The 18,454-nt window shown below is 46.8% G+C and overlaps 1 protein-coding gene across 1 annotated transcript in view; it reads left to right on the forward strand.

Moving 5' to 3' along the window:
* The window catches only part of LOC140198254 (butyrophilin subfamily 3 member A3-like), a 98,256-nt gene extending 86,981 nt beyond the window's left edge, over positions 1 to 11,275 (forward strand). The window contains exons 7-8 of the mRNA XM_072259311.1: positions 894 to 920; positions 10,654 to 11,275. Coding sequence (XP_072115412.1) covers positions 894 to 920; positions 10,654 to 11,186 — 560 coding nt within the window. The 3' untranslated portion in view covers positions 11,187 to 11,275. The remainder of the gene's footprint in view (positions 1 to 893; positions 921 to 10,653) is intronic.
* The last annotated feature ends 7,179 nt before the right edge of the window (positions 11,276 to 18,454 follow it).

Below are 18,454 nucleotides of genomic sequence, written 5' to 3' on the forward strand. Positions count from 1 at the left end.
CTGTCGGGGCTAAAACCATTAGCATAATGGTTGGTGAGGGAATGTATTTTTCACATTTAGGGCAAAAAATACATCAAGACTGGATGTTTTGGGTTGAAACACAAACACGAGGAAATCTGCAGATGCTGGAAATTCAAGCAACACACATCAAAGTTGCTGGTGAACGCAGCAGGCCAGGCAGCATCTCTAGGAAGAGGTACAGTCAACGTTTCGGGCCGAGACCCTTCGTCAGGACAGCCTGGCCTGCTGCATTCACCAGCAACTTTGATGTGTGTTGTTTTGGGTTGAAATCCTGCATAAAGATTGTTGCAGGCTTTTGACCAAATATGTCGACATTTCACTTCACTCCCCCAACATTCCCTCCCACCCCGCAAGATGCTGCTCACTGATTTCCTCCACCCATTGTTTGTTGTGTGAACTAATCCTTGCCATGTGAATGAAATGCACTGGGTGGAATTTTCCAAACCCTTGTGCTTTGGGTTCTTCACCCCAACCTCGAGAACATGGTGGCAGCTTCCCTGAACTGGGTTTGTATTTCTGCACTGAACATCAATCACCACTCTGATGCAGGCTGGAATATTACAGGGTCAGATGTTGCTGATCCCAGCCCACACTCACCCCGTGTCCGCACCCGTGATCTGCAGCCCGACAGTCCCGAAAGGTCCGATCAGTGTCATTGGTTTATCACTGGACAAAACACCAATGACACAAAGAGCAACTCAGTCACAGATGTTGGAGTCAGCACGATCACTGACTGCTCTAACGACACAGACACATGAAATGTGTTTAATATATTGCCAGTGTTCTTGTGTGTCATTAAAGTAAGTCTTAGTTTTTTATTTATAACGTTACTTTTATTCATATGTTTCCATCGTGGTTTGCCTTTTTTTTAGGACAATGGAAACCCCTTGTGCAGTCAGGTATGTGTCCACACTCCTCTCTCACCCCTTTCCCACTCGCTCCCAGCCCCCTCCCTCTCCCACCCCTCTCTTCCCCTCCCCTCTCCCCACACCCCCTCACTCTTCCACATTCCCCTCCCTCCTTCCCCATCCTTCCCCCTCTCCCCTGGAATGAAGATCAAGGCAAGATGGTGGGGCACAACTCATCCCACCAGGAGAAGGGCAAAGGTCAGTCATTTCCTGTTGAAGAAAGCGAGGGATAGGAGTTGGTTCAGGAGTTCGTGTACTTGGGTCAGTAAACCCTCCACCAACATTCTGTTTGAATCCGACAGGATCCACTCTCCCTGTGGCAGCAATAGCTCGTGCCAATTCTACAGCTCATTCTCTTTGAGAATTTCTCCCATTGGTGGTGGCATTGGTAAACTTTCCCTGCACTGGGAGGGAATTACTGCATCACCGTCCACTCCCAGACAAGATGATAGTGGACTTGGTTAAGCCCAGGGGTCCTGGCTCATCAGACAGCAAAGCCTCTTTTGCCAGTGATCTACAGCAGGATCTCCAACCTTCACCATCCATATTTTCAGGAAGTTGTGTAAATAAGTGAGCGACTATTTCCTCCCAAATTCTGTCAGCAAGTTTCCATCAGCAGGTCCAAACTTTAACATGGATTTGGCTGAATTCTGCAGTGACAATCATTTACCATCAGTGGATCTCGGGACAGAATTCTTGTTTTTTGTGGGCAAATTAGGCTCTGGTTCAGAAGAGGAAGAAGGATCAGACAGCACGGAACAAATGAGGTACTTGAGTATCAGAGATGCAAGCAAACACTTGAGAGGAAATCAGGAGGCTAAAATAAGCCGTGAAGTTGCTCCAGCAGACAGGGTGAAAAAGAATCCCAAGGACTTCTACAGATATGTGAAGAACAAAAGAATAGCACAGGACAAAACTGACCCACTTGAAGATCAGCGTGGCATCCGTGCATGGAGCCTAAAGAGATGGAAGGAAATCTTAAATGGATTTTTTACATCTGTATTTACTCAGGAGATGGACAGAGTCTCGAGAAGTGAGGCATAACAGCAGGGAGATCATGGACCATATGGAGCTGACAGAGGAGGAAATGGTTGCTGAATTAGGGTGAATAAACACCCAGCACTTGACAAAGTCCCCCTTCAGACCATGTGGGATGTTAGTGCAGAAATTGCAGGGACCCTAACAGAGGTACTTAAAGCATCCTTAGCCACAAGGGAGGTACCGGAGGATTGAAGGAGAGTTAATATTGTTTCATCACTAAAGAAAGGCGCGAAGAATACGCCAGGAAATTATAGGCAGCCGACTCTGCCATGGGTAGTGGGTAAGTTAACCTAAGGGACAGGAAATTTCAGTATTTCGGTGGACAATGACTGATTAGGGGTAGTCTGCACAACTTTGTCTGTGATTGCTCATGTCTAATCAATCTTACAGAGTCTTTCCAGGAAGTTACCAGTAAGGTTGTTGAAGGGAAGACGGTGGATGTTGTCTACATGGACTTTAACAAGGCCTTTGACAAGATGCCGCTTGGGAGTTTATTCAGGAAGGTTCAGTCACTTGCCATTGAGGATGAGGTAGCAAATTGGATTTCATATTTGCTTCACGGGAGAAGCCAGTGAGAGGTAGTAAATGATTGGTAGGGTGAAGGAACTATGGGTGACAAGTGAGGTGGAAAATCTGGTCAGGTGGAAGAAGGCAGCATACATGAGGTTTAGGAACCATGGATCAGATGGATCTATTGAGGAATATAGGGAAGCAAGAAAGGAGCTTAAGAAGGGGCTGAGAAGAGCAAGAAGGGGGCATGAGAAGGCCTTGGTGAGTAGGGTAAAGGAAAACCCCAAGGCATTCTTCAATTATGTGAAGAACAAAAGGCTGACAGGAGTGAAGGTAGGACAGATTAGAGATAAAGGTGGGAAGATGTGCCTGAAGGCTGTGGAAGTGAACGAGGTCCTCAATGAATACTTCTCTTCGGTATTCACCAATGAGAGGGAACTTGATGATGGTGAGGACAATATGAGTGAGGTTGATGTTCTGGAGCATGTTGATATTAAGGGAGAGGAGGTGTTGGAGTTGTTAAAATACATTAGGATGGATAAGTCCCCAGGGCCTGACGGAATATTCCCCAGGCTGCTCCATGAGGCGAGGGAAGAGATTGCTGAGCCTCTGGCTAGGATATTTATGTTCTCGTTGTCCACAGGAATGGTACCGGAGAATTGGAGGGAGGTGAATGTTGTCCCCTTGTTCAAAAAAGATAGTAGGGATAGTCCGGGTAGTTATAGACCAGTGAGCCTTATGTCTGTGGTGGGAAAGCTGTTGGAAAAGATTCTTGAGATAGGATCTCTGGGCATTTAGAGAACCATGGCCTGATCAGAGACAGTCAGCATGGCTTTGTGAAGGGCAGATCATGTCTAATGAGCCTGATAGAGTTCTTTGAGGAGGTGACCAAGCATACAGATGAGGGTAGTGCAGTGGATGTGATCTATGTGGATTTTAGTAAGGCATTTGACAAGGTTCCACACGGTAGGCTTATTCAGAAAGTCAGAAGGCATGGGATCCAGGGAAGTTTGGCCAGGTGGATTCAGAATTGGCTTGCCTGCAGAAGGCAGAGGGTGGTGGTGGAGGGAGTACATTCAGATTGGAGGATTGTGACTAGTGGTGTCCCACAAGGATCAGTTCTGAGACCTCTACTTTTCGTGATTTTTATTAACGACCTGGATATGAGGGTCGAAGGGTGGGTTGGCAAGTTTGCAGATGACACAAAGGTTGGTGGTGTTGTAGATAGTGTAGAGGATTGTTGAAGATTGCAGAGAGACATTGATAGGATGGAGAAGTGGGCTGAGAAGTGGCAGATGGAGTTCAACCCAGAGAAGTGTGAGGTGGTACACTTTGGAAGGACAAACTCCAAGGCAGAGTACAAAGTAAATGGCAGGATACTTGGTAGTGTGGAGGAGCAGAGGGGTCTTGGGGTACTTGTCCACGGATCCCTGAAAGTTGCCTCACAGGGAGAGAGGGTAGTTAAGAAAACTTATGGGGTGTTAGCTTTCATAAGTCGAGGGATAGCAAAGAGTGGGAATAAACGGGATCTTTTCAGAATGGCAGGCGGTGACTAGTGGGGTACCGCAAGGCTCAGTGCTGGGACCCCAGTTGTTTACAATATATATTAATGACTTGGATGAGGGAATTAAATGCAGCATCTCCAAGTTTGCGGATGACACGAAGCTGGGTGGCAGTGTTAGCTGTGAGGAGGATGCTAAGAGGATGCAGGGTGACTTGGATAGGTTGGGTGAGTGGGCAAATTCATGGCAGATGCAATTTAATGTGGATAAATGTGAAGTTATCCACTTTGGTGGCAAAAATAGGAAAACAGATTATTATCTGAATGGTGGCCGATTAGGAAAAGGGGAGGTGCAACGAGACCTAGGTGTCATTATACACCAGTCATTGAAAGTGGGCATGCAGGTACAGCAGGCGGTGAAAAAGACGAATGGTATGCTGGCATTTATAGCGAGAGGATTTGAGTACAGGAGTGGGGAGGTACTACTGCAGTTGTACAAGGCCTTGGTGAGACCACACCTGGAGTATTGTGTGCAGTCTTGGTCCCCTAATCTGAGGAAAGACATCCTTGCCATAGAGGGAGTACAGAGAAGGTTCACCAGATTGATTCCTGGGATGGCAGGACTTTCATATGAAGAAAGACTGGATGAACTGGGCTTGTACTCGTTGGAATTTAGAAGATTGAGGGGGGATCTGATTGAAACGTATAAGATCCTAAGGGGATTGGACAGGCTAGATGCAGGAAGATTGTTCCCGATGTTGGGGAAGTCCAGAACGAGGGTTCACAGTTTGAGGATAGAGGGGAAGCCTTTTAGGACCGAGATTAGGAAAAACTTCTTCACACAGAGAGTGGTGAATCTGTGGAATTCTCTGCCACAGGAAACAGTTGAGGCCAGTTCATTGGCTATATTTAAGAGGAAGTTAGATATGGCCCTTGTGGCTACAGGGGTCAGGGGGTATGGAGGGAAGGCTGGGGCGGTGTTCTGAGTTGGATGATCAGCCATGATCATAATAAATGGCGGTGCAGGCTCGAAGGGCCGAATGGCCTACTCCTGCACCTATTTTCTATGTTTCTATGTTTCTATAGAGTTTAAGAGTCGCGATGTAATGATGCAGCTCTATAAAACTCTGGTTAGGCCACACTTGGAGTACTGTGTCCAGTTCTGGTCGCCTCACTATAGGAAGGATGTGGAAGCATTGGAAAGGGTACAGAGGAGATTTACCAGGATGCTGCCTGGTTTGGAGAGTATGCATTATGATCAGAGATTAAGGGAGCTAGGGCTTTACTCTTTGGAGAGAAGGAGGATGAGAGGAGACATGATAGAGGTGTACAAGATAATAAGAGGAATAGATAGAGTGGATAGACAGCACCTCTTCCCCAGTGTACCACTGCTCAATACAAGAGGACATGGCTTTAAGGTAAGGGGTAGGGAGTTCAAGGGGGATATTAGAGGAAGGTTTTTTACTCAGAGAGTGGTTGGTGTGTGGAATGCACTGCCTGAGTCAGTGGTGGAGGCAGATACACTCGTGAAGTTTAAGAGACTACTAGACAGGTATATGGAGGAATTTAAGGAGGGGAGGTTATATGGGAGGCAGGGTTTGAGGGTCGGCACAACATTGTGGGCCGAAGGGCCTGTAATGTGCTGTACTATTCTATGTTCTATGATTGCCTGTCTGACTGCTGCCCTGTGACTAGTGGAGTGCTGCCGGGATTGGTGAAAGGTACATTATTGTTTGTCTTCTGTATCACCGATCTGGATGATAATATAAAAACTGCAACAGCAAATTTTCAGATGACACCAAGATTGTGGGTCTGATGGACAGGGAGGAAGGCTATCAAAGCTTTCAGCAGGATGGACCAACTGGAACCATGGGCTGAAAAATGACAGATGAAATTTCATGCAGACAAGTGTGAGGTGTTGCACTTTGGAAGGACAAACTAGGGTAGGAATTGCAGGGTGAGGGGTCGGACACTGAGGAACAGAAGGATCTAGGAATACAGATCCTTAATTCCTTGAAAGTTGTGTCACAGGTTGTAAAGAGAGTTTTGGCACATTGGCCTTCATAAATCATAAATTGAGAGCAGGAGTTGCAATGTAATGTCGAAAACATTGGTGAGGCCAAGTCTAGAGTATTATCTGCAGTTCTGGTCACCCACCTACAGGAAAGATCAATATGATTGAAAACGAGTCCAGAGAAAGCTTGCACGGATGTTGACTGGGCTTGAGGACCGACCTGAGTTATCGGGCAGGGTTAAATAGGTTAGGACTTTATTCCACTGAGTGGAGGAGAATGAGGGGCAATTTGAGAAAAGTGTACACAATTATGAAGGGTATAGATAGGATAAATGCACGCAGACATTTTCATTGAGGTTCAGTGAGACTAGAACTAAAGAGCATAGGACAAGAACCATCCTCCATAATTATCTTGCAACTAATGGAATTATGATCGCTTGATCAAAAGTGTTCGCCTCCACACACTTCTATCGCCTGCCTTGTCTCTTTCCCTATCACTCACTCTTTACTTGCAACCTCTATATATTGATTAAGGAAAGTTTCCTGAAAACAGTCGACAAACTCAGTCACATCCAGCCCTTTCACAGATGGGAAATCCCAGACAATATAAGGAAATATAAAATCACTCACAATCAATTGCACTGGGCAATGAACGAGGGCAGGTGACAGATCACTCAGTGGGTGGGCTTTTTGGAGACGGTGACCACAACTCCCTCACTTTTCCCATAGCTTCAGACAGGGATTTGAGCAGCCAATGTAACTGGAGGATGGTGAGTTACGATGTTATTAGGTGGGAACTTGGGATTGTCAACTGGGAATGGTGCTACATCGGGAAATGGACAATGTAGATATGGTGTTTGTTTAGGGAGCACTTGCATGGGTTCATGGACAGGTTTGTCCCATGGAGACAGTGAAAGGGTGGGAGGGTGAAGAAACCATGGTTGACAAGACGTGCAGAACATCAGGTCAAGAGGAAGCAGGAAATTTACTTTCAGTTTTGGGAAGAAAAGTTCAGATGGGGTCTGGAGAGTTACAAGGTAGCCAGGAAGGCGCTGAAAACTGGACTGAGGAGAGCTAGGAGACACGAGAGGGCCTTGATGAGTAGGATTAAGGAAAACCTCAAGACATTGTACACATACGTGAAGAACAGAAGGATGAATAGACTGAGGTAGGACTGATCAGGGACAGAAGTGGAAACATGCCTGGAGTCAGAGGAGGTTGGAAAGGTCTTTAATGAAGACTTTGCTGAGAGAGAGACAATGACGTTTCAGAGAACAGCACAAAACAGGTTGATACGCTGGAACGTCGACAGTCAGAAGGAGGATGTGCTGGTTGTTTAGTAAAGTTTTAGGATGGATAAGACCACAGTCTATACCACAGGTTACTATGGGAAGTGAGTGAAGAGATTTCTGTGCATTGGCAGTCATCTTTGTCTCCTCATTTGTCACAGTAGTGGTGCCATATGCCTGGAGGATGGCATATTAAACTAATTTGACAGGGGGATGGGAACCGGAGAGATCGTACTGAGGATGAGGTAGTTGGTTTACAAACAGAGGCAGTGTGCAGTGAGACTCCTGGCAAGGAGAGGCTGATGATAGGGGTAAGCTGCAGTTAACAGGGTGAGTTGTATATTAAAAGGTGGACAAAATCTAAAAGGTTGAATACAGGACTCAAGGTGTTATATTTGAATGTGCACAGTGTACGGAATAAGGTAGATGAACTTGTAGCACAGTTACAGATTAGCAAGTATCATGCTGTAGGCTTCACTGATCATGGCTGAAAGAAGGTTATATCTGTGACCTTAATGTCCAAGGATGCACATTGAATCAAAAGGACAGGCAGGAATGCAGAGGGGGCTGCGTGGCTCTCTTGGTAGTAAAATGTGAAATCAAATCATTAGAAGGAGGGGACATCAGATCAGAAGGTGGTGAATAATTATGGACAGAGCTTTGGAACGGGAAGGGTAAAAAGACCCCAATGGGAGTTGTATACAGACCCCAAACAGTAGTACGTGGTCTGCAAGCTACAACAGGAGATAGAAGGTGCATGCCAAAAGGGCAATGATACAAGGGGATTTCAAGATGTGGGTAAATTGGGAAAATCAGGTTGGTGTGGGATTCGAAGGGAGGGAATTTCTACAAAGCCTCAGAAAAGGCTTTTTAGAGCAGCTTGTGGTTGAGCCCACCAGGGGATCTGCTATTCTCAAATGGGTGAAATGAACTGGAATTGATTAGAGAGCTTAAGGTAGAAGAACCCTTGGGGGAAAGTGATCATAATATGATCGAATTCACACTGGAGATTTGAGAAGGAGAAGCAGAAGTCAGATGTATCAGTATTACAGTGGAGTAAAGGGAATTACAGAGGCATGAGAAAGGAGTTGGCCAGAATTCATTGGAGAAGAACACTGGCGGGGATGACGGCAGAGCAGGAATGGCTGGGATATGATACGAAGGACGTTTATTTTCGGAATTTTCTGCACCGGAGGGCTGTGTGGTCTCAGTCATTCAGTACATTTAAATTCACAGGGCCCTCAATTCTCCTGTGTGACAGAAGATGATCAGCCTCATTTTCTACCACATTACAAAAGCGAATGTACTGCAGGTCCTAAAATGCAGAAAGGTCGATAAATCCCCAGGAGGGATTGGAAGGTTGTGGATGTTGTTCCCTTATTCAAGAAAAGGAGTAGAGGTAGCCCAGGAAATTATAGACCAGTGAGTCTTATTTCAGTGGTTGGTAAGTTGAAGGAAAAGATGCTGAGAGGCAGGATTTATGAACATTTAGAGAGGCATAATATGATTAGGAATAGTCAGCATGGCTTTGACAAAGACAGGTCATCCTTATGAGCCTGATTGAACTTTTTGAGGATATGACTAATCACATTGATGAAGATAGAGCAGTAGATGTAGTGGAAATGGATTTTAGCAAGGCATTTGATAAGATACCCCATGCAGGGCTTATTGAGAAAGTGAGGAGGAATCCAAGGTGGTTCATTTGGTGGGTCAAATATGATGACAGAATAAAGTATTAATGGTAAGACTCTTGGCAGTGTGGAGGATCAGAGGGATCCCGGGGTCCATTGGAGTCCATAGGACACTCAAAGCTGCTGTGCAGGTTGACTCTGTGGTTAAGAAGGCATAGAGTGCATTGGCCTTCATCAACCGTGGGACTGAGTTTATGAGCCAAGATGTAATGTTGCAGCTATATAGAACGCTGGTCAGACCCCACTTGGAGTACTGTGCTCAATCTGGTCGCCTCACTACAGGAAGGATGTGGAAACCATAGAAACGGTACAGAGGAGATTTACAAGGATGTTGCCTGGATTGGGGAGCGTTCCTTACGAGAATAGGTTGAGTGAACTCTGCCTTTTCTCCTTACAGCGACGGAGGATGAGAGGTGACCTGACAGAGGTGTACAAGATAATGAAAGGCATTGATCGTGTGGATAGTCAGTGGCTTTTTCCCAGGGCTGAAATGGCTAGCACGAGAGGGCATGGTTTTAAGGTGCTTGGAAATAGGTACAGAGGCAATCTCAGGGGTAAGTTTTTTGTGCAGAGAGTGGTGAGTGTGTGGAATGGGCTGCCGGCGACGGTGGTGGAGGCAGAAATGATAGGGTCTTTTAAGAGACTCCTGGATGGCTACATGGAGCTTAGAAAAATAGAGGGCTATGGGTAAGCCTAGGTAATTTCTAAGATCAAGACATGTTCGGCACAGCTTTGTGGGCTGCAGGGCCTGTAGTGTACTGTAGGTTTTCTGTGTTCTATCTTCATCAGCTGGGCCAGTTGGCCAGTGAATGGCAGATGGATTTTAATTCAGAGAGATGTGGGTTTTGGGAAATAAGACCAGGACAGGATTTACACAGGAATCAGTGGGTCCCTGGAGAATGTTGTAGAACAGGGAGACCGGAGGTGATTGCCTTCATCAGTCAGAATACTGAGTGCTGGAGCTGGGTCGTCATGTTATGTGTGTGCAAGACATTGGGAAGGCCACATTTGGAGCAATGTGTACAGTTCTGGTTACCTTCCAAAAGGAATGCTGTCATTGAACTGAGAGGGAATAAAACAGATTTACAGGGACATTACCAAGACTGGAGGGTTTGGTTTACAAGGAGAGGCTGGGACTTTCCCTGGAGCTGAGGCGGCTGCCAGAGGAAGTTTAAAGGAATAATGGGTACACACGGGCAAGTGGGACAAGCTCATTAAAGCAAGTTGGTCAGGATGAATGAATTCGGCCGAACAGCCTCCCTGACCACCTCTTTAATTGCCTCCAGTTTTCACTCTCCCCGTCCTCATCTGGATCCAGTTGTTGCTGCAGCCTTCCTCACACCCGTTTACACCAGCTACCTCCTCTTTCTTTCTATTCTTGTTGCTGGCTTTCGGCCTGAAACATCGACTGTCTGCAACTTCCTCCAAACATGCTGCTTGACCCGCTGAGATCCTCCAGAATTCAAGTGTGTTGATCGGGAAAACTCAGCTCTCCTTCCCGGTGGCAAAACTTCGGGAAGATGCTGGTTGTCCATCCGCTGTAAAACCCCGGGAAAGGGTCCTGTCGGCCACCCGACTATGCCTGAGGCCCAGCGGCCTCTCCCCCGGTCCCGGGACCGCGCTGCCCGGGTCTTCCCCGATCCCCGGGGACTCTCTAATTCTCTGCTTCTCCCCCCAGTCTCTGTCACCCTGGATGTGGAAACGGCGCATCCGCTGCTCGAGGTGTCTGAGGATCGGAAGAGTGTGAGACGGACCGGGACCTGGAGGAATCTCCCTGACACCGGGAAGAGGTTCACAAACCGGCTTTGTGTGCTGGGATCGGAGGGATTCACATCGGGGAGACATTACTGGGAGGTGGAGGTGACGGGGAATCGGGAGTGGGGTCTGGGAGTCGTCGCAGAGTCTGTGAAGAGGAAGGGATGGGTCAGACGGAGTCCGGAGACCGGATTCTGGATCATCGGGCGGTTTGATGACGAGATGAAGGTTTTCACCTCCCCTCAGTCCCGTCTCCCTGCCGGTCCCATCCCCGGGAGGGTGGGAGTTTATCTCAGTTACGAGTCCGGGACAGTTTCATTTTACAACGCGGAGACCAAGTCCCATCTCTACATTTTCACTGGGAATAAATTCACGGGGAAACTTTATCCTTTCTTGGAGACTTGGGATGTAAACGAGTGGCTGAGAATCTGCTCCGGTTCCTTTCCAGCTCTGTAAACGGGTCGGGTCCCGGGACCGACGTCAGCAGTAAGTCAGTGTAAATATAAATGTGCGGAGAGTGAAATAAACACGATGTGAGAATTATCGATCCATTAATTTTAACTCGTTCACCGCATCCGTCAACGGAAGAGAAACACTGCGGATTCAGCAGCAGCCGCGGGCGGCGGGTCCTGAGCTCCCCGGCTCCCCCGGGTGCTAAAGTCCACCGGGACTGACCGGGTAACTGGGACAAGTGGTGGTGGGGCTGACTGGGAGAGGGAGTTCAGGGTGAATCTTAGGGAACGGGACAGGCGCCGGTGGTAACACACAAAGTGCCAAAGATCGGTACAGAAAGGTGGAAGGAAGGGGGAGTAAAAGCTGACAGCTGATCCGGATGAGGGAGGGGTGGAGTGTGGAAATGTGTCAGAAGCTGGGAGGTGAGAGGTGGGAGAGACAAAGATGATGGAATCTGGTCGGCGAGGAAAGTGGAGACTGGAATAAAGGGAGGGAGCTGGGGAGGAGTGTGTGGGGTCGGGAAGATGGAGAGGGTGGGAAAGAAAATGGCCACACGCTTCCTGTGGGATTATCATTGTGGAATTGGGTTCCTATTCCCTTAATCTTCCTGGTGGCCTCTAGGATGTGATCTGTGAAGTGAGTTCTGTTGTCCTGATTCATCTCATATGTAAGTGCAACATTCTTGTCCAATCTGGGCACACATGGTTCCTTTCTCGGATAAAACAAAGTCCAAAGCTGTATGGATTTGCAATGCCACTGTATGGACCAGCACCAATTCTGCAGACAATTAGATATTGCTTATTGGCTTGGATCGAGAGCATATGCAGTTTAATTTACTAACTTTTCCAGTGCTGATGTCATGTTAGTCAGTTCCTGTGCTGCTTTACCGGCTCCCGAGGCAAGTGTTACATTCCCCAGGGACAAGAGACTCCTGGATGGATACATGGAGCTGAGAAAAATCGAGGGCTGTGGGTAAGCCTCGGTAGTTCTCAGGTAAGGACATGTTTGGCACAGCTTTGTGGGCCGAAGGGCTTGTATTGTGCTGTAGGTTTTCTGTGTTTCTATGTAACACTAAGTCCTTTTTACCCTGGGGTTATTGTCTTACAGATGTATATACCGTCCTCTGAAACACTGGTTATTTCCAAATTTTCATCCCCATCCCCAGTGACATTCTGGCCATCCGATAAGGGGATGAAGGGTCTATGTTTCTGAGTCCCATCGTCATTGTATCAGAAATACCCTGGGCTGAGGGCTCGGACCAATTAAAGTCACAGTTCATCTCTGTTTCAGTGAAGGACACATCCATTTCTACATGAGCCGGGACAGCCGTACACACCCAGCAGTTTGAGAGTTCGTGGTGGGGAAAGGACACGATCTAATCCAACTGCCGTGGTTAGGCACCGTCTTACAGTGAGAGCTGTGAATCCATGACGGTTTGTCTCTTACCTTCATGGCTGTGTTAGTGACCAGCAAAACCTGAAATGGTCCTTCAAATTGAGGTTCCAAACAGTTCTTTCTTTTAAATGTCCGCACCACCACATAGTCTCCGGGTTCAATGTCTTGGCATTTAAGACCCACACTACAGGTTTCTTGTTTTCTTTGACCTGTTAATGATAATTAGTGATGCTGCCCGGCTTTCATTTCTCTGGTAGCTTTAGCAGTCGACCAAACGCTCTCTAGTGCAGCCCACATCTGAGGTAAACTTATGCACAGAAAGGTCTGAGGTAGCCACCATGGATAGTCCCCAGCCCGGCTGCAAAAGGAGGAGGGTTGGGCAGGGGGAAAGCAACCCCATCCTGTAAAATCCCAGAGCTACAGAAACACCAACAGAAGCTCCAAAGGACCTCATCGCTGGGTGAGGAAGGATCTTCAAATTCTTGACCCACACTGGGAAATCCTGTCTTACATCAGTACAGCTCCTTGTGTGGGTTCGGTCTAATAACACACGCTGTAATTCGGTAATTCCACACTCGTTTGCACCATGTAACATGTAGTAAAATTATTTACTGCACTGTCCTGCTGCCGCAAAACAATAATTTTCACATTATAAATCAGTGATAATAAACCTGATTCTGATTCAAATTCTTGACCCACACTGGGAAATCCTGTCTTACATCATTACAGCTCCTTGTGTGGGTTCGGTCTAATAACACACGACTGTAATTCTATCCCGTTGCCTTCTCATTTGTAATCTTGACTTCCTTCGATACCAAATGCCGTAAATGTGTTCTTCACTGTCTGACAGACAGATTCAAGTCAGCTGCTAACCAGGTTTCTTTTCAAAGCCTTTTACTGCCATACTCCAGTGTGATCACTCTGCATGCGTGGCCCATTTTGTCTCCCCAGGGCCGGGTGACTTGACGATCAGCTCAGCGGGGCAATCTCGGGGACAATGATATTGACAAGAATCTGAAGTCACGTCCAGTCCAGAGGGGGTGAGGAAGGCTGATATCCTCTCTTCAACATCAGTCGTGAATTTAAAGTTAACAATTAGCTTTGCTTGTCACACGTACATCGAAACATACAGTGAAATGGGTCATTGTGCGTCAATCACCAACACAGTCTGAGGATTGTCCTGGCGCTGCCCGCATATGCTGATACACTTCTGGTAACATAGCATGCCCTAAACTTACTAACCCCAACCTATACATCTTTGGAATGTGGGAGGAAACCGGATCACCCGGAGGAAAATCACGCAGTCACAGGAAGAATATGCGAACTTACAGACTGCAGTGGGAACTGACCCTGGTTCACTGGCGCTGTAATAGCGTTACACTAACTGCTGGGCTACAGTGACACCCGAATTGGATGGGTTTTTACAACAATCCTGTAAAAATGTCACCGTCACTGATGCTAGTGTTTAAGGCTAGATTTACTTGATATTTCAAGTTACATCGTGAGTTGTTGCTGATAAGGTCAAACTCTTGTGACAATTTTAATTAGCCAGACCCATTTTTTCCCCAGACTGGGGAATCAAGAACTGATCATATAAAGTGAGAAGGAAAAGATGTGGCAAGAATATTCACACAGAAGGTGGTCAGCCATAGGAAGTATTTCCCGAGCAGCAACAGCTAATAGGAGGGAGCATAATTTTAAGGGATTGGAGGTAAGTATGGGGGGTTGTCAGAGGTAGATTTTCACACAGAGGCCAGTGCGTGGAACGCTTTGTGAGGGTGGTGGTAAGGCAGAAACAAAATGTTGTAACTGCTCGTTTTGACCTTCTCAAGGGCAGTCGATGGGCAGTAAATGTTGTTCCTGCTGCCGATGCCCACATTCCGGACACAATAAATTCTTGTGCCTGTTCCCAGCAATTACATTTTGTTTCTGCTCTTCCTGCAGTACCGGTTTCCAGCAGCAGGCGGCGATCCTGCACTGTGAAACTGACCTTTGGGCCGCTCGCCATCCCCGCCCTCTGGTTGAAAGCGGTACTGCAATACACTGAATTTCCTCATCGGCATCAACTAGACTAGTGGTCGCCAACCGGTCATCTTTGAGACTTTCCCAGTAGATCCCTAAAAAAATGAAAAATAAATACACAAATACTGTTGTAATGTGAGCATTATAAAAATAAGTAATACTAATTAGGATAATGGTAATATATCAATACTCTGGGTACTGAAAACTGTTTGTTTTCGAGATTGTTTCCGGGTTGCGGGGGTTTAGTTCCGTTCTTTCTGCCCAGTGTGCATGTGTGTATAGCTCTCCTGCTGTAGAAGAGACCAGAGGTAAAACCCCGCAACCCGGAAGCAACCCCACCACCAAGCGCATCTTCCCCTCCCCAACTCTTTCTGCTTTCAGCAGGGATCGCTCCCTACGCGACTCCCTTGTCCATTCGTCCCCCCATCCCTCCCCACTGATCTCCCTCCGGCACTTATCCGTGTAAGCGGAACAAGTGCTACACATGCCCTTACACTTCCTCCCTCACCAACATTCAGGGCCCCAGACAGTCCTTCCAGGTGAGGCGACACTTCACCTATGAGTCGGCTGGGGTGATATACTGCGTCCGGTGCTTCCGATGTGGCCTTCTATATATTGGCGAGACTCGACGCAGACTGGGAGACCATTTCGCTGAACACCTACGCTCTGTCTGCCAGAGAAAGCAGGATCTCCCAGTGGCTACACATTTTAATTCCAGGTCCCATTCCCATTCTGATATGTCTATCCATGGCCTCTCATACCGTCAAGATGAAGCTACACTCAGGTTGGAGGAACAACACCTTATATTCCGCCTGGGTAGCCTCCAACCTGATGGCATGAATATTGACTTCTCTAACTTCTGCTAATGCCCCTCCTCCCCTTCTTACCCCATCCCTTATTTATTTATTTTTTTTATTTTTTCCGTTTTTTCCCCTTTCTGCTCTCTCTGTCCCTCTCACTATAACTCCTTGCCTGCTCTCCACCCTCTGGGCTCCCCTACACCCTTTTCTTTCTCCCAAGGCTTCTCGTCCCATGATCCCCTCCCATCTCCAGCCTTGTATCCCTTTTGCCAATCAACTTTCCAGCTCTTAACTCCACCCCTCACCTCCTGTCTTCTATCATTTCGGATCTCCCCCTTCCCCTCCCACTTTCAAATCTCTTACTAACCCTTCAGTTAGTCCTGACGAAGGGTCTCGGCCCGAAACGTCGACTGTACCTCTTCCTAGAGATGCTGCCTGGCCTGCTGCGTTCCACCCGCATTTTGTTTACAAACAGCTTTCCATAGCGGGAGTATGCTATAATACCATTATCCTAATTTGTATTAGTCAGTCAGTTTCGTTTATTGTGATTTAGAAATGCATGCATTAAAAAATGATACAACGTTCTTCCAGAATGATATCAGAAGAAAAACAAAGGACAAACCAAGACGAAAACTGACAAAAACCACATAATTATAACGTATAGTTACAACAGTGCAAAGCAATACCATAATTTGCAAAAGAGCAGACCATGGGCATGGTAAAAAAAATATGAAAGTCCTGAAAGACTCATCATCTCACACAGGTGGCAGAAGGGAGGAACTCTCCCTGCCATGAACCTGCAAGCGCCACTTAACTCGCTGATGCAGCACCTTTGGAAGCACACGACCGCAGCGGACTCTGAGTCCGTCCAAAAACTACAAGCCTCCGCCCAGCCCCTCCGACACAGCCTCTCCGAGCGCCATCCTCTGCTGAGCGCTTCGACCCCGCCCTGGCCGCCGAGCAACAAACAAACCGAGGACTTGGAGCCTTCTCCTCCGGAGGTTCTGGACCACACAGTCACAGCAGCCCCGAAGCAGGCATTTCAGAAGTTTCTCCAGATGTGCCTCCGTGCTCTCATGTCCGTCTCCATCAAATCAGGATTGTGCATGGCACCCTACTTGACAAATAACAGACATCACCACCAGAGTGGCCGCTACGAGCTGGGTCGCGCCGCCATCTTCGCCCTCTCTTATCTTTATAATGCTCAGATTACAACACTTCTCCCCCTGCAAATTACAACATTCCCCAAATGTAAATAACTGGGAAACAAAAAAACAGTGGTGTCATTATCTTGTGTACCTCTGAAACTTATACAAGTGTCTCAGTAAGTAGCAGTTTACCAATACAAAACACCTGAAAAACGTGGCAGATTCAACATTCAGTCTAACAAAGGAAATTGTCCATTCAAATATTCAGTCTGCCAGAAGGTTTGTGAGGGTGCTGTGCTGCAACAGATAAAAATTATTAAATCTAAGTACTGGAGCTGCCTTACTGACAGACACCTCACAGACTGTCTCAGACTGGCTGTCTGTAGCTATGAGCCAAATTTCAGGGAACTAGCAGAAAGTATTCAGCCCCAGTCATCACACTGAGTGCAGCAGTCAATTTTTATTCATTTATTTCTCATGTTGAAATAAAATTAAATAATGAAACATAGAATTAAAGATGTTGTAATGTGAGCATTATAAAAATAAGTAATACTAATTAAGATAATGGTAACATAGCAATAATCCCGCTACGGAAAGCTGTTTGTAAAGAGAGGTTGTTTCCAGGTTGCAGGGTTTTACTTCTGGTCTTTTCTGCCCGGTGCGCATGCGTGTGACTAAACGATTTAGTAGGTTGATCTTGCCTTTCATTAAGGCTGAGGTAGGGGATCTTGGGATTAAAAAGGTTGGTGACAAGAAAGAGGTTGTGCTGGAGCTTTTGAAAAGTATTAAGTTAGTTAAGTCACCGGGACTGGATGAGATATACCCCAGGCTACTGTGGGAAGTGAGGGAGGAGATTACTGAGCCTCTTGTGATGATCTTTGCGTCATCAATAGGGATGGAAGAAGTACCAGAGGATTGGAGGGTTGCAAACGTTGTTCCTTTGTTCAAGAAAGGGAGTTGAGATAACCCAGGAAATGGTACAGCAGTATGTCTGACCAGTGATGGGCAAGTTGTTGGAGAAGAACCTGAGAGGCAGGATTTATGAGCGTTTGGATAGACATAATCTAATTAGGGATAGTCAGCATGGCTTTGTCAAAGACAGGTTGTGCTTTACGAGCCTGATGAATTCTTTGAGGATGTTACAAAACACATTGATGAAGGTAGAGCAGTGGATGTAGTGTACATGGATTTCAGTAAGGCATTTGATAAAATTCCCCCATGCGAGGCTCCTTCAGAAAGTCAGGAGGCATGGGATCCAAGGAGACCTTGCTTTGTGGATCCAGAACTGGCTTGCCCACAAAGGCAAAGGGTGGTTGTAGATGATTCGTTTTCTGCATGGAGGTTAGTGACCAGTGGTGATCTGCAGGGATGTGTTCTGGGACCCCTCTTCTTTGTGATTTTTATAAATGACCTGGATGAAGTGTCACCAGGTTTGGATATAGAAACATAGAAACATAGAAAATAGGTGCAGGAGTAGGCCATTCGGCCCTTCGAGCCTGCACCGCCATTCAGTATGATCATGGCTGATCATCCAACTCAGAACCCTGTACCAGCCTTCCCTCCATACCCCCTGATCCCTTTAGCCACAAGGGCCATATCTAACTCCCTCTTAAATATAGCCAACAAACTGGCCTCAACTGTTTCCTGTGGCAGAGAATTCCACAGATTCACCACTCTCTGTGTGAAGAAGTTTTTCCTAATCTCGGTCCTAAAAGGCTTCCCCGTTATCCTCAAACTGTGACCCCTCGTTCTGGACTTCCCCAACATCGGGAACAATCTTCCTGCATCTATCCTGTCCAATCCCTTTAAGATTTTATACGTTTCAATCAGATCCCCCCTCAATATTCTAAATTCCAATGAGTATAAGCCTAGTTCATCCAGTCTTTCATCATATGAAAGTCCTGCC

Source organism: Mobula birostris, chromosome 5, assembly GCF_030028105.1.
Source record: "Mobula birostris isolate sMobBir1 chromosome 5, sMobBir1.hap1, whole genome shotgun sequence".
Classification (NCBI taxonomy): domain Eukaryota; kingdom Metazoa; phylum Chordata; class Chondrichthyes; order Myliobatiformes; family Myliobatidae; genus Mobula; species Mobula birostris.